General features: G+C 34.7%; 2 protein-coding genes across 2 annotated transcripts in view; one reads left to right on the top strand and one right to left on the bottom strand.

The window, feature by feature from the left end:
- Usp10 (ubiquitin specific protease 10) overlaps positions 1-16293 on the top strand; it is an 87299-nt gene that overhangs the window by 20048 nt on the left and 50958 nt on the right. The window lies entirely within an intron of this gene.
- On the bottom strand, positions 2088-9169 carry LOC137253419 (monocarboxylate transporter 14). Its single transcript, XM_067790321.1, has one exon. It carries the CDS (start codon positions 5095-5097, stop codon positions 2659-2661), a length of 2439 nt encoding a protein of 812 aa, XP_067646422.1. The 5' UTR covers positions 5098-9169; the 3' UTR covers positions 2088-2658.

The following is a 16293-nucleotide window of genomic DNA, read 5'->3' on the forward strand; positions in this document are numbered from 1 at the left end:
ATACACTACAAATATACGTATGTATATGTGTATGTATGTATGCACACACCTATCAATTATACAAATAAGCTTCAAGTACATTACCGATTTAAAAAAAGGATTTTTTGCTTATTTTACAATTTCTTGTTTTTTTTGTTTTTGTTTATGCCTAATTAATAAACAAAATGTTGATTGTTTTAAACAACAACAAATGATAGATAACTGTTTAACATTTTAATTTTTACATTTTTCTTGACATTAAAATAATTCGTACATACACACAAATAAATATATTAATTTGGTTCGAATTTTTTGGTACATTTTGCCTAGATTTACATATATAAATACCCATACGAGTAGGCGGCTTAGTAATTGTGACTCAAAAAGTTACAAATTTTTCAAAAGTACTTTCGATAATAAATAAATTGATTTAGCAAGCCTCGTTTCGATTGAATCATGTATTATATGAACATTTAAATTATTAAATGTACTGTATTTAAGGAATCATCTACTGTATGTTTATTTCTAAACTATATGTGATGCTACGCAATGAAATTTCGCGCTCTCGAAAGTGCTTTTTATTGATTTAAAGTGCATTGAATATTCAATAAAACCGAAATCTTGATCTCTAACGTACATTTGATAGTTCCAAGGTACGTGCAATACTTTCCAATAAACATTTTACTAACTTAAAGTTCATATGATATGCAATTTCTAAAATTGAGCTGTTATTTCAAAACTTTGCAATTTCGAATTTCGAAAGTACTTTGGGGAAACGCGTAAATCATGCTATAAAACGTTAGCTTATTGTTTTTGTTTTTATATATATTCTGCGATAGGCTTTTTTTATAAATTTTCTTTTAGATATTTTATTTTTTATTTTAATTGTTCTTTGTAGTTGTAAATTAATACATATTGAGCTAAAAAGCCAACAATTTTTTATTAGCGTGCTTGAATACAAGAATTTTTTTGAAATTGTATACTTTGGTTTGGCTTAAATATTTGCGTTTTAATTTGTTTTATAGTAATTGATTTTACAGTTAAATTTTTGTTGCATAGTTAGTATTTGATACACAAATGTTTGGTATCTTTATGTACATATACATTATAGAGATCTGCAGACGGATTCTAGTGCACGTTAGCGCTACAACTCTATGAAATTAAAGAAAATTGTATGTAAAAATCTACATTCCTGGTTTTGTTTAGAACAAAATTGAATTTGTTTTTTTTATTGTATTTAATTGTATTATTATTATTTTTATTGTATTTAATTCTATTATTATTTTTTTAAATTTAATTCGTTTATTTTATTTTTCAGCTCATTGTATTGTTTTTTTTGTTTTTTAATTTGCATTTTTTGCGTTATTTTATTGTTTAGCTCGTTTGATGTATTTTATTTTATATTATTTATTTGATTTTATTTCATTTCTTTTATATTATTTTATTTTATTTCACTTTATTTTATTTTGTTTTATTTTTTCCACTTTATATTACTTTATTTATTTATTTTTTTTAATTTTATTTCGCTTAATATTATTTTGTTTTATTTAATTTTGTATTATGTTTTATTTTATTTTATTTTATTTCATTTCATTTTGTTTTATTTTTCCACTTCATTTTACTTAAATTTATTTTATTTTATTTTTTTATTTTATTGCACTTAATATTACTTTGTTTTTATTTTATTTTATTTTATTTTTTATTTTATTACACTTAATATTACTTTGTTTTTATTTTATTTTTTATTTTATTACACTTAATATTACTTTGTTTTTATTTTATTTTATGTTATTTTAAGTAATATTAAAACTTTATTTTGTTTTATTTTACTTTATTTAATTTAATTTAAATAAATTAATTTAATTTAGTTTAATTTAAATTAATTTAATTTAATTTTATTCTATTTTATTTTAATTTATTTTATGGTATTTAAATTTTATTTTATGTATTTTATTTTACGTTATTTTAATTCATTTCATGCTTATTTTTTGTTTTTTTTTTTAGATTTTATTTCATATTATTTTATTTTACTTAATTTTTTTTTTATTTATATATTTTTTTTTTAGTTATATATTTTAAGTTTATTTTTATTTTTTTAGTTTAGTTTATTTTTTTAGTTTATTTTATTTTATTTCATTTATTCAATTGGATACAAATTTATTTTATTTCATTTATCAGGCCTGTTGTCGTATTCACAAATTTGTGTCCAAAATTGTTCGATTTTGCTTCGGATCGAATTCTTTCCATTCTTTTGAATTCACTTACACAAAACTGTTAGCAAAGCAACACAGCTGTATATATTATTTTATTGTTATTTTATATGTTAAATTAATGCTATTTTGTTTTTTTGTTTTTTTTTTTAATACAATAACTAATTTAAATTAATCTTGACATACTTGACAAACTTTAAATTCAGGATCACATTACACAGATACTTTTATAAAACAAAAGTCTTTTTAAGCTATAGCATTACGGCGCTTGCAAATACTCGAATCCGGCTGTTTCACACATGTAGTTCTTATAGCTTTACTCTTTCTAGTACATAGGTATACCGTTATGAAAGTGTTTGACAATCACAGTTAATGTGATATTTGCTTATTATCACTTCACCATCATATGCGGTTAGCATAAATAACCTGCATATCCTTTTGTGGTATTTACATATAATACAACTTCGCTTTATAATTTTGATTCCGCTCCTCCGCCACCAAGTTTATGCGCCTCATTACCAAATGTTTGCGCTTGCTTTGCCTCCTCGCGTTGTGGACTAGGAAGAGTTTTAACAATTTTCGGTACTATGGTTATTGGTTGATCTTCTTCATCCTCTGCCTCTTCGCCTTGTTCCTCATCGATTGGTGTTAGTGCATCAATTTGCATAGGCGCCTCATCTGTGGTCGTACACCGTTTCAAACATGGAGCCATGAAGCTAGTTATCGTGGATAAGGCAAATAAACCACCAGCCATATAAAATGGTAAATCATAACTTTGTGTTGCATCATAAACAGCGCCAGCCAATGGCGAGCCAATGATAGCAGCAAATCCTCTAAATAAAATGAGTAAACCAAAAGCATTGGTGAGTTTGTCCAAACCTAATAAGTCGACCAGTATAATTGACGTTAGAGAAATGTAGCCTGAAATAGCCGCACCAAAAAATATCGACATGGTTACATAGGCGCCATAGGAAGAACATAGGGGCGTTAGGGTCACAGCCACCGTTGAGACGAGTAAACAAACATTGTTGAGAAATAAAGAATCAACGTTTGGAAAATCGGCAACATAACCACAAATCACTCTGCCAAATGTATTTGTTATGCCAATAATTGAAAGCAGAAATGATGCTGAACTATCTTCAATGCCATCCTTTTTCGCCGCATCAACAAGATACACAAAAGGCACATACAAACCCGCCATACCGAATATATTCGAAATGCCGATCAACATAAACACGGGATCCTTCAGCAAGCTAACATCCAACATTGTATTGAATACAGATTTAATGGAATCGGGTATGGCAAGACATGGACAAAGATCGTATTGATCACGTCCCTTTTCAGCTTCAGCTAATGGATCGAGACGCATACTTTGCATGCTCTTCTCATATTTTGTCAGCGATAGCACAGAGTTGCGATAATCGGCGAGCGATTTTTGTGATTGATATTGTGGTAGATTTGTAACTGAACCAGAATAAAAGATATCCTTGCGTGACATTGGACGCACCATGCGACCGCTATCCTGGCGTTGTGACAATGACATTTTCGATGTAGTAATACCCATTTCAACGCTATTATTATCCATATCGCCGCGTGATGATGCGCGTATTGCAGCTAAGGATGGCTGAAAACGTTCGCTCGCCGATGTTTTACGTACGCGATTAAATGAAGGCACCGAACCATTTTTTGGAAGACTTTGATGATCGGCCATAAAGGCAGGTTGTGAGGCATTGCGTGTCATAACATCAACAGAATTGTAAGGGCTAGTTTCGCTTGCCTCTGAATTGCGTTGTGTGCGTCTAACGCCAATGCGACTTTTAACATCCGATTGAGCATTGCTATCCACATTGCATGTTGGAGCTTGTGCGCCGCCACAATTTTGATTTTCGGCTACTTTTGCTTCGGTAATGGTAGGCAATGTTGATACCGGATGTATCGTAGCCGCCTGTTGTGCGAGTAATTCCAAATTTAAACTTGAATGCACACCAGGATCTGCATTTAGCGGCATTTTTAATTTACGTTCCATTGTGCCATCGGGTAATTGTACAATAAAATGTGAACCCGCTATTGAGCCACGTTCCAATTGCAGTTGCTTCTCTTCATACATGCGCTGCATTAGTGGTTTGACTTTTTTCTTTTTCGGATAGGTAAGCGGACGCATCATAGCACCAAATATGGCACAATTCAAAATTAGACCAGCAAATATGAGTAAAGAACTCTTCCAACCATATAATTGCAATAAATATGTAGCTAATGGCGCAAAAGCAAATGTACCAAAACCAGAGCCACATACCGCAATACCTGTTGCCAATGAACGTTTTGTTTCAAAATAATAACCCACAGCCACAACCGCAGGCAAATAGATCATACCAAAACCGAAACCGCCAATCACACCATACGTCAGCATCAACATATTCACCGACGTACTAAACGTACTCAAGACAAATGCAATGCAACCCAAAACGCTACCCGCAATGCATACAGCACGACAACCAAATTTATTCGCTAATGCTGATACAATAGGACCAGCGCTTAAATAAACACCACTTAAGAGGCTACCAACCCATGCCACTTTGCCTTTGCCTTCACCAAAATAATCCACAAATTCGCCAAGGAATATGCCAAATGTGTAAGCTATGCCATCGACAATCATGTTGCACATGAAGGATGCAAAACAAATGACCCAACCATAACCACCGTCCGGCGGTGGTGGTAGTTCACCATATTCGCTGAGCTCCTCATCGTCGTCGTCATCGGCAGCGTCGTTGTCTGGACTGGCAGCGCCACCAGCGCTACCCTCTTGCAGATCGGCGGTAAGGCGTGCAGCTTCTTCGCAAGCCAATTCACTGTCAGTGCGATCGAATTTGCGTAGGCGTGTGCCGGAACCCAGTGTATTTGTATCACCCATTTTTGCTTTTTTTTTTTAAATTTAATTTTTCTTTTAACTCAATGCTATAAGGGTTAAGTTTAAAAAAATGGCTGGCGTTTATTGTAGCGTAGAATTTATTATTTTAAGTTTTATAACTACACTTACGTTTTAATTTTATGTTTAAATATTTTCACAATTTTCAAATTTTTGCTAAAGTGTACAAAAATGCAATGCACCTTGTTTTTGTCTTCGCTCCTCGCCACTACATCATTACATGCATAGCTTCAGTTGAGTTTTTTTTCGTTTTCGTGCTGTGCTACCCTCTTTGTTTTCGCCCCTTTTTTCACTTTATTTTTCTTTTGAATTTTCTGCTTGCACGTTTTTTTCGCTACAAAGCACACTTTTATTTGATGCGAATATTGCCTTAATTTTATTTTTAATTCTTATATATGCGTCAAAAGTGTGTGTGTTTTTTTTAAATTAATTTGTATTATTTTTATACTTCCTTCATTTGGGTTTGTAAGAGAATGTTGCTTGCTCGAACACTTGCTGCTGCCGCATTCACGTTTATGATGTTTGTGCTAGGTTGGACTGCGCGTTGTTCAATTACGTTTACAGTTCAACAAAGTTCAATACTAATTTAAATTTCTTTCTTTTGGATTTCGGGTGCTTGGTTTTTATTTAAGCTTTATCTTATTTCAACTGGCGACAACGGTGATGACGACGACTGCAGCGGCGGCAAACAGCAACTCCACACTCGTTGTCTCGTTGACGACTCTGTACACGTTTGTTCGTTTTAGTTTTTGTTTGACTTCACGAGAACACGTTGATAGTTGTTGGGTGGTAGGCAGATACTAATAACACTATTGCCGCTCTTCAATATCGCAATGCGCTGAGCTAAGCAAATGTCGATAGCTGCGTTGTGATACGGCTTCAAGGGTGTTTGAGTATAGATAAAGAGCAAAAGAGTGTGTGCGAGTGAAATAAAAAGAGAGCGTTCGGTTGACAGCTGAGTAGCGCTCTCATTGAAATGTCAAAATATATGACAGTTTTTCACTCTACGCGCGCTCTCACACCAAAGAGTGTTGAATGAGTGTTGATTGTTGTGTGTGGTGTGCGGTTGCTTGTGTTTATTATATATGTATAAGGATGTGTGCGTCTATAAACTTTATTTGTTATTGATATTATTTATTTAGTTTTGATAATTTTCCTTGATATTTGCTTTTTTAATTTCACGCTTTGTATTATTGTTGCCGTTATCGAATGTTGAATGGTTTGTTCACTGAATTTTTGGCTTTTCTAATTAAAATTTTTTTGTTTCGCTTGCATTTTTATTGCAAAGTTTGTTTTCTATGCTTTTCACATATCTATTCGTATGTAATGTGTGAGTGCTGTTATTTTTAATGGCAACACACGCAGTTACTATGCGTTGCTCTTGAGCGTTTCTTTTTTTTTTCGTACACTTACAATTTAATGTTTAAGCATTGGCTAGGTGAGCAATTTTTTTTGTGACATTTTATTTTGTGTAAATTTGTTTTCATATTTCTACCCCACGAACTATTTATTTACTTCATTGTTTTGCAAATATACTTTTTTTGGTATGCAGTTAAACCAATTTTTTTTCCTGCTGTTATCTCCTATAAACAATTTTTATATAGTAATTTAGCCTTTTTTTCTATGAACTTCTTTTGATCTTACTGCAAGTTTTTTTTTATATATTTATGCTTATAAATATTTTTATTCTAAAAAGCAGCAAACAAAAAATGCGTGCCTAATTGGAGAGGAACTCTTTATTTTTTTTTTAAGTTTTTAGAAAAAATTATTGTGAGCTGCGTTTTGTGACGGTTCATTGAATGTAATAATAATTGTTTTTTTTTTTTTTTATAATTTAATATATTATATATATAATAAATTTTTTTTAAATTTTGTTTACTTTTTACTGTAGAGTTTTTTGTTTGTTAATTACAACTGTTTTTCAATAATGTATTTTATAACCAAAGTTTATAATTTTTTTTATAATGAATTTTAATGTTTTTCGATTTGTTTGTAATTTTTTTTTTGCTTTGTATTTCTCATTAAAAGTAAATTTTTTAATAAAACTTGAGTTTTAAAATTTTTTGTTATTTTTCAAATATATAATTTGATTTTTGAGTTGATTAAAAAAAACTTTTTATATAAAATAAATCGTTCACAATTACTTCTGGTGTTAGGTAAACCAGTTTCTATTGTTAAGTTTTGTTCCTTTTTTGTTAAATTAAATTTTATTGTTTTCAGGAAGTTTCTTTTATGTGTTTGTTTTTCCTAGTTTGAAAAAGTTGTTTACTATTTTATTGCATTAAATTGAAAAGTTATTAACACATTTTTTTAATAATCTTTTTTTAAATTTTATGATAATTTGTATTGTTTAGTAGTTATGTTTTCGCATAAAATTTGTTTGTCGAAATTGTGTTTTGTATAATTGAAAAATGTTTTCCTCATACTAAATATTGCTTTTACTGTAATACTTTTGCTAATAGAGTTTATTATTTAGCTTGTTTTTGCTACTTGGCTTATTTGCTTGCTGCTCACTGCTGTGCTGTTATCTTCCCATAAATTTCTATTACAAATTATCAAGTGCGTTTTCCACTTTTTCTGTTTTTTGTTTTGCAATAGTTGTCCACCGCTACTTTCTTCTTGAGCTTAGCTTTGTATTATTTATAAATATATTATAACTCCGCGTACTTCCGTTTCTGTTTTCACACAGACACGCTGCCTGTAATTTGTGTTTGGAATGCATGCATTTATTGTTATTTTGCCTGTTGTTGTTGCTGCTGTTATTTTATTGATATAGTTGCTATTTCGCATTTACTGTTGCTCTTGTTGAAATGCTTGAAGCGAAATGCGACAAAAAGTTTGTTGTTGACAGCCAGGCAACTGGCTTGGTTGGGGTTTCCTCCTACTCAAATGCCAGTTGTAGTGGACGTACTTTGATGCTCAGGTGTTTACTCGCTAGTTTACTGATTTTCATAACTAACCAAGTTTATTTTAGTATTTATTATTTGTCGATTTATAATATATATTAATATGTGTGTACATGTATGTATGTTTTTGCCAGTGTTTAATATATTTGCCTCTCTCGCAATATTTTTTAATAGCTCATTTTCATTATTTAAATATTTCCACTGTCGTCGTCGGTTTGTATCGTTTGTTTTTCTACGATTTTCTCCGTTTTGTTCAACAACCGCAAAATTTCCGTTTTCCGTTTCGCCTTTGGCAATGAATATTTAATTCTTAATTTATGCAACTATATTTCAAATATATGAATGTATGTTTAGCGAAGCGCGCGAGTGAGTGGTCCGTTTCATTCGATGCGTGATCGATAAATGTTTTCAGCAAAAATTAAAATAACAACAAATTCATTTCATAAGCTTTATTATTACAAAGAACGTTGTCGCCAGTGCCGCAGCGAATTGCCTGCTGCTGTTACTTTCGCTGCTGCCGTCAGTAGCGTTGACTGCCGTTTGCTGTAGCTGTTAGTTTTTGTTGTTGTTGTTGTAGCAGTGCGTTAGTTTTTCCTCTTCGCCGTTGACGTCTCAGTTGCTGCTGTTGTCGCCTTTGTTGCTTACGCTATTGAAGTTTTTCTCCCCCCAACATTCTCATCACGCATCACCCGTGTGACATCAACACTCTTCCACCCCTTTAACAATTGATGAGTTTTTAATGAAATTTTGCTTTGCATTTACAGGCCAATCGACGAAGCCAGCACTTCTTCCTTTTCTATGCTGCCTTTTTTAATATTCTATTGGTGCTTAGCATGACAAATCATTCAATATGCATTACTGTTTTTTGAACGATTTTTTTCTAGCACAAAATGGCTGCTTTAGCTCTTTCTTCTTCTCGGTTTGATTGAGACGTCGCCGCCTTTACCAACGCCAACGTGGTTGGTACTTGGGTGCACCAAAACAACTGTTTCCTCTTCTTTTCTCAAATTTATCTTTTTTAATTACCTCTATTGGTTGAAATAAAAATCTTAAAATTTTATAAGAAAAAATATGACTAATGTTAGTGTCTCTGTATAGATACACCACCGTTAGAGCAAGTAAGTACTCTCTGCCTCTCGGTTGTAACGCTGCCAACTGTCAACTGACCTGGCTGTAAAATCTGTCAAATGCATACACCTCACTAAGAAAATGTATTGTATGTATTATGTAGCGTTCGAACTGTTATACAAATTCCAAAAGAGCGTCATGCATGAGTTGCATCGTCTCTTTTCTACGGCTGGTGGAGTGAGGGTAACGCATACGTAGTGTTGCACCAACAAGTAAACAATGAAGTAAATGTACACTGGTGGGAAAAATAGAATCTTATTGAAGATAAGAGTTTAGCCTATTCACGTATGAGTGATCATCAGGATATATCTGCTTATCTGCTATATTTTTCACTCAATTACAAAAATAAAATACACTAGACAGAATTTTTTTTCTAATTTAACATAAATAGATAATCATGTAAAGGACGTAAAGGAGCATTAGTTTTTATTTTTCGAAAATTTTTTGGTATTCAAGAAAATTTGTAGGTGAGGTGAGGTTAAGAGGGCGTGCGTGGAAATATTCCACTCGGAGACATTTTTGTTCATTGTGAGTGCCGAGTTGTGGCACATTCGTCCATCCAGATTACTTGCTAGTAGTCCTCAAGGAACCATTTGCTTTCTTGATGAACTTAAGTAGGAGTAAAATATCCATCTATCCAATCTCTGCCAGACTGGACAAAATTTGTGCCCTGTGCATCTGCAGATAAAGTGATTAATCGACTCCTCTTTCTCCACATCCTGACAGCTTCTGCAGAGGGAGCTTGTTGGTATTCGCTACCTTAGGAGCAATGCGATAGCGCAGTGACCTGGAAGCTAGCTCCTTTCTTATGCAAAAATTGCCATAAGGACACTGATTGATTGTTTGATTGGTTTATTTAGTAATAATAGGATTACTTGCAATTACGTTGATATGTATAATTAAGAAAATTTTTGGGATCTGCTATTTTCTTACAAAATCTATACATTTTCTTTTGAATGATTTAACATTTTGCTCTTGTTTGATGTCTTCGCTTAATGTATTGAATATTCTAAAACCTTTGTAAAATATATTATATTGCGATGATGTTTTGCTATACTTATGTAATCTTAAGTCTTTAACGTTTCTCAGCACATATATTTATACTTCTCCAACATAAAGGACCTTCTCTGATAAGTAGTCTGGCATTTTTCCGGTAGTAGTCAGGTATACAAACATAATTGTATTTAGCTCCAGTCTCTGCCGCACATTCAACCATTTCAGTGTATCAAGCATAATCAATAATTTAATATTATTCGCATAGCTCTATTCTGTAGGTTTTGTATTCTAACAATTTCGTAAACATCACGGCTCTACTCCAGCAAGTCCTTTGCCCTAATCTCATTGTCCTAGCAAGTTATTTCTCTTCAATATCGCTGTGCGCCAGAACCCAGCAAAGGGAGAAATTAAGGTGTCTTAAAGACGGCAGCGAAGCTCGACCACTCTGCATGATACCCGACTTCATCACGATGATTCTAATGCCGTTAAGGCGGCCCGGCTGTCGACAAAGATCGTTACAATGATGTCTTGGACCGTACTTTCCTGAAGCATCTCCGCCTGGAAGACACTGCATGAGTCTGGAAGTCGGTACGATTGATTTACCTGTCGAAGCTTTGAGGAAATTCCACCTCCAGTTCCCTTTTCCAATTTCGAGCTGTCTGTGTAGATTGTATTGCCCCTACCACTGTCTAGACCTTCCATTACTCGCATGAAGGATATCATATGTTATGCCCCTGGAAGTCGAAAACCACCGTGATATAGTAGGTGTCGGATGCCAGGCCCGTTTCGATTCCGTTGAATCACCCCCTTGCCATGCCATTTAATATTGTCGCGAGCTCGTATGTGGTCGCTTTCCTCAAGTTTGCGTTTTTTAAGTCGTAGAGCCTCTTTCGCGACCAATACCTGCACGAGTACTTGCAGAGGCATCAAGTGAAAAAGTGCGTTTATACTTTTCTGCGGTGCGCTGCTCTCTGTTAGCACCGTCCCATTGATATTGGTAACTCTTTTTGATTAGCGCCTTCCAGCAGCCGAGAGCTCCCTACTTTAGTATCGGTCGAATGACTGTGTTGTGCATATCATGGATGATATGCGGTGATAGTTCCTAGAGAAAGCACTAATGCAGGTGTAGTATGCTGCCTGAGCTTTTTTTGATCCCACCTAAAGGTTTCTTTTCCAGCTTAATTTCGAGTCGAGTATCATGTTAAGATATTCGGCTTCAGACTAGAGATTTATGGTTGTGCCGATTACCCTCGGTTAGTTAAGGCAGGGTATTTTTGTATTTGTTGTTCAAAGGACAAGTTCCATTTTTGTTGGGTTTACCCCCAGCCCAATTTGCCCTGCCCATAGCGCAATGCCGCAAAGTGCAGTATCCAAGAGTTCGCCAATCGTTGCCAGAAATTTACCTGTGATTCCTTGTGTCTTAAACTAGAATCTAGAATTTCATTAACTGTTAATATATGAAAACTGACGATAGCAAGCCGCCCAGAGATGTGCCTCTGGTGGCCATTTAACAAACTGAGGTAGCTCCTAGAATTGCATTGACGACCTTACCCCACTCCTGACCATGAAATCAATCCATGAAACTATACGCATTGAAGGCACCTTCCATATCGAGAAAGGCTGCCAAAATTATTATGAAAAGAAACAGTTTTATAAAAGAGGGCGTGTTTGGTAGTCGATTACCCTCAAAAAAACTTCATTATTCTATCTATTGTCCATAAGCGGGCAGCGCGGTGTGATGGTAGTTTGAACACCTACCACACCAAAGGTCCTGGGTTCAAGTCGGTAAATTTCCTCGGAGTTATGTCGGCACGAGTATATATATTTTTATCACGATCACGTGGTCACCATGATATAATCGAAAATTTGCCGTTTCAAAAATCTACGAGTTCCCCAAAGAACTAAGCACTAAAAGCAGCAATAAAGGCAAAATGGTTAATGATATTTTGGCTTTGTTTTGATTAATATTTTTGACCACCACTGTATTTATCTTTCAAGTTATTTTGATTGAGAATTCCTGGTGTCTTTATTCGTTGCCATTTTATTGTTTCTATTCAAATGCTACATACTATTCGATTCTTATACTCTCGGAATTTAAGAGCAAGCGCACTGTCAAATCGCTCTGCTCTCCAATGAGCACACCTTCGAAGGTGCTGCTCATGGCGGAACTATACAAGGTGGCAGCACGGTCACAGCTGATTTGTACCTTTTTTATTATGATATGATACTGCAACTTTCGGCGCAGTACGATTTTGACAGTAGTCCATCGATTTACAAAAGCAAAGTACATGCAAGTTGTATTTATGCTTGTAGGTATGTCACCGTGCTGCCACCTTGTATGATTCCTTCCCTTCGTGCTGCGCTGCTCATTCATCCACAAGGCAAAACCGCCAAGTCGAGCAGCTAAACGAGATCTTTGATAGACAAGCCAAGCGGCTTTGTTTACTTTAACTTTTATTTAGTTTTTGTTAGCTTTTTACTTTTGTATTGCACCAAAAAAAAGAAAAAGAAAACGTTACTTTTGCTGAGTTCACCTTTTCTGACAATTCAATGCATACTGATGGCAACAACATTGGCAACATATAATCACATCACCTGGCTGGGTGATTGGTTGGATGATTGACTGGAGGGTTGAATTCGAGTTTTTCGGTCTGCTTCTTTGCTTTTTTCTTTCTTCTCTGCTGTTTCTCCGAATGTGATGAGCGCTTTGTTTCTGAAGCGCGTGAAAAACCACGTTTTTGCGCTGCTATAGCAACTGAGCCTGAGTTTGGTCGTGTTAAATATACATATGTGCATATATATGAATGCATGTGTATGGAATAAAACGGTTTTTTCTTACACCAACAAGTTTAATAATTCATACCCGGCAGATTGGACCGGTGAGTGTCCATGAAATGCTGCGCTATTGTAGTGTTGAATTCTTAATATTCATAAGGTCAATTCCTACAGTGAAACACGAAACTAGGCAGATAAATTTACTCGACTGCAACCGAGCTAGTTCAAAAGGTACTCGATTCGCTCCTTCCAACAACAAATACAAAGCTTTTTCAGAATACTAATGTACTTTCACTTTTCATAAGGCATACTCCCCTTGAAGAAAGAAGTACAGCATTATTTTTCCTACAGTCGTTTGAACATTTTAAGTTTATTCCACAATTTTCGTAGTTCAATTCTTCGAAATGGTTGCGAAGTAATTCAGAAATTATCCAGAAACAGTTCCAAAGCAACTGTCCTGGCCAGAAAATAGTCATAAAATGAGCCCGGAAAGGTTCCGAATTGATCCCTAGATAGCCCGAAAATTACTCCGAAAACAATTCCGACATTGTATTGAAATATACCCGTAAAGATCGCGAAACACAATCCGAAAATAATTCGCTATGAGCACGCCCGTGAACATCTTGCGCAACCAATATAAAAGTCTCTTATCAGCTGTTCTATCAATCAATTAACATTTACAGCTTGCGCTGCCATCTAGCGTATGGTAGTAACTGCCGCCGGTAATGCAGTGTAAATATTCAAAATGGTGCCATAGTACACATGGATTTCTTTGTGTGCTCACAATCGTTTATCTTTAACAACTTATTTTAATAAAATATAGCTAAACAAAAGCACTACGACCAAAATTGCCCAAAGCTCGCTAATAGCCAGAATCTTCATCTTTACAACCAAAACTTTATTCATAGATTTGGATTCCAAATAAGAGCGAAAAAGGGACTCGTGCATAAAAACAGCTCGTGCATATATGATTATTTATTACCGACAGTGAAAATATATTTTTTCCCTGGGCAAATGGCCACTTCGATTGAAACAGTTACTAGCCCATTTACTTACATACTTACTTAATTGGCGCTTAACCGTTTAAACGGTTATGGCCGTCCAACAAGGCGCGCCAGTCGCACCTTCTCTCTGCCAACAAGCGCCAGTTGGTCACACCGTTTTTCACCATCGTTTTTCACCTGGTCCTTCGAAAGGAGTGCGGGCCGCACTCTACCTCTGCTTCCATAGGCGGGTTCCGATAGAACCATTACTAGCCCACTTGAACTTGGGATTAATACATAGAAGAAAGGAGGTAGTTGATTTGCCTGCAGGGTATAAATACCATACGTCGAAATATTTGTATTTAACTTTGTCCTTTATCCTTTGTGCATGCGTAGTTTCATGGTTCATTCATTCATACAGTCCAGCCAAAGGATAGAAAACAAAAAACGGGGAACTAAAGACAACACTATGACGTTATTTTTATTGCCACGCAAACTTTGACTTTAATATGGGTTTGTGTGTATGTCTATATGTGTATATAGTATGTTCTCATAAGAATGACATTAAAACTTAGCAAAGTATTCTTCTACACCGGCTTTTTTCCGACGAGCGTTCCTTTCCTCGTTGTTTGCTTATTGTTATCGCGGATTTTGTCAAGTTTTATAAACACTTTCCCTTTAAAATTGAGCGGATATGACGAACGCGTATTTTTGTTGGTAAACCTTTCGGATAAATACGTACATTGTATTCTCTTCTTTAGCACGTGACAATCTGGTACATACACTGGTGGAAAAAATAATGAAATTAAGATGCATTGCTGCTAAGTGGTCCAGCGCTGCACGGTGGGGTATTTAATCAATCTAGCTGGCCAAAACTAAAACAGCAGTTATTTCTGTTAAAGAAGTGGTTTTCTCACTTCATTGTTATGCAAGGAAATATTTGATAGTAAATTCACGGTGTTCCGCGCAGAATTACTATGGATCGAGCCTCCGGTTTCGGAGGGACCCGGGGAAATTTTTTGGCATTACATGAGATATGTAAGTCAATATGGGTAACAAACGAAAGGTATTTTACTCCGAACTTCTATTGACACTTTTAAGTAGGTTTGCCACTTAGGGTTGCCACCTCACCTTTTTTATATTTCTTTATATATCCACTACCATCTCAGAAACGGTTTAACCGATTTGAATCAAATTTGGTACATCGATATAGTATTAGATTTTAAGATTTTTCAGCTAGGTGTTTCCACTGAGGATGTTTTCACAAGGTTGCCGCCTTTTGCCAATAGGGGTATCAGTCTCTTACAAAATTGGTCACCACTCAAAAATCGCGGGTATGCGCAGCCGTTTTTGTTATTAAATTTTGAAACCAACACAGGCTTATGTATTGCCAACAAAATTACTTACATGATATGCCATGAAAAAAAGATATATCTTTTTGTTTGCAAGGTTTTTAAAAAATTTAATATTGAAAAGTAGTAGTATTACAAGTAGAATAACTCAGTTAAAATATGCGGTATAAAAAATCTAACACATGAATAAAAAACACATTTATCTGTCCTAAAAGAAAATATAACTAGGTTTGATTAAGTCGAAACAAGTGAACAAGTATTTAGGTTAGAAAGGTATATTGATTTTTAATCCAAAAATATATCGAACTGCACCCAATTTTTATTCAACGTTAGATGTGCGCGGTTAGCTCCGTTTACGTTCTGGGGGTAGGTATACTATTTATTGGACATCTAGGAACGCCGGGGAGTATATTAAAAAAAAAAAAATTGGAGTAGTTTGAAAAATCGACTTTTGGCCAGCTAGATTGATCAAATACCCCACCGTGCGCTGTCTCGCTTGCTTCGATTATATGTCTGCACCACCAATTTATGGTATATCGAATGTTATTGGTTAACATTGAATAGACTCAGAGTTTAGTAAAAACTGCTCACAAAAGGAAACAATAAACTCAAAAAAGAAAGCGAAATATTTCAGGGTTATGAAATAGTATGGTGGTTGTAACGAAATAATCTCAAAATCGATAAGAAACAGCTCCGAATGATCAATAAATAATTCCACAAATAAATTTGAAAACCATTCCGAATAGTCCGAACGGCCCGATGCTTTTCTAAAATATTTAAGAAATGATCTTTCAAACAGTCCAGGAATAGTCTCAAATGGTCCTGAAATCGGCCAAACAGTCCCGAAATGTTAAAAAACAATGCCGAAATGATCCCGAAATAGCCCCAAGATTAACCTTAAAACACTTCCGAAATAGTTTCGAAACAATCCTGAAATTAATCCAAACACAAAAGTCAACCATTCTGAAAAAGCCCAGAATACAACCGCGAAATCGACCTCCGGGTGGAATATTACCCTATCTCATATTATTTTTCAAAAAC

Source organism: Eurosta solidaginis, chromosome 5, assembly GCF_040869045.1.
Source record: "Eurosta solidaginis isolate ZX-2024a chromosome 5, ASM4086904v1, whole genome shotgun sequence".
NCBI lineage: Eukaryota > Metazoa > Arthropoda > Insecta > Diptera > Tephritidae > Eurosta > Eurosta solidaginis.

What these genes read in the sequence shown, in the direction of transcription:
- LOC137253419 (XM_067790321.1), bottom strand. Translation starts at nt 5,097, where the DNA reads ATGGGTGATACAAATACACTGGGTTCCGGCACACGCCTACGCAAATTC.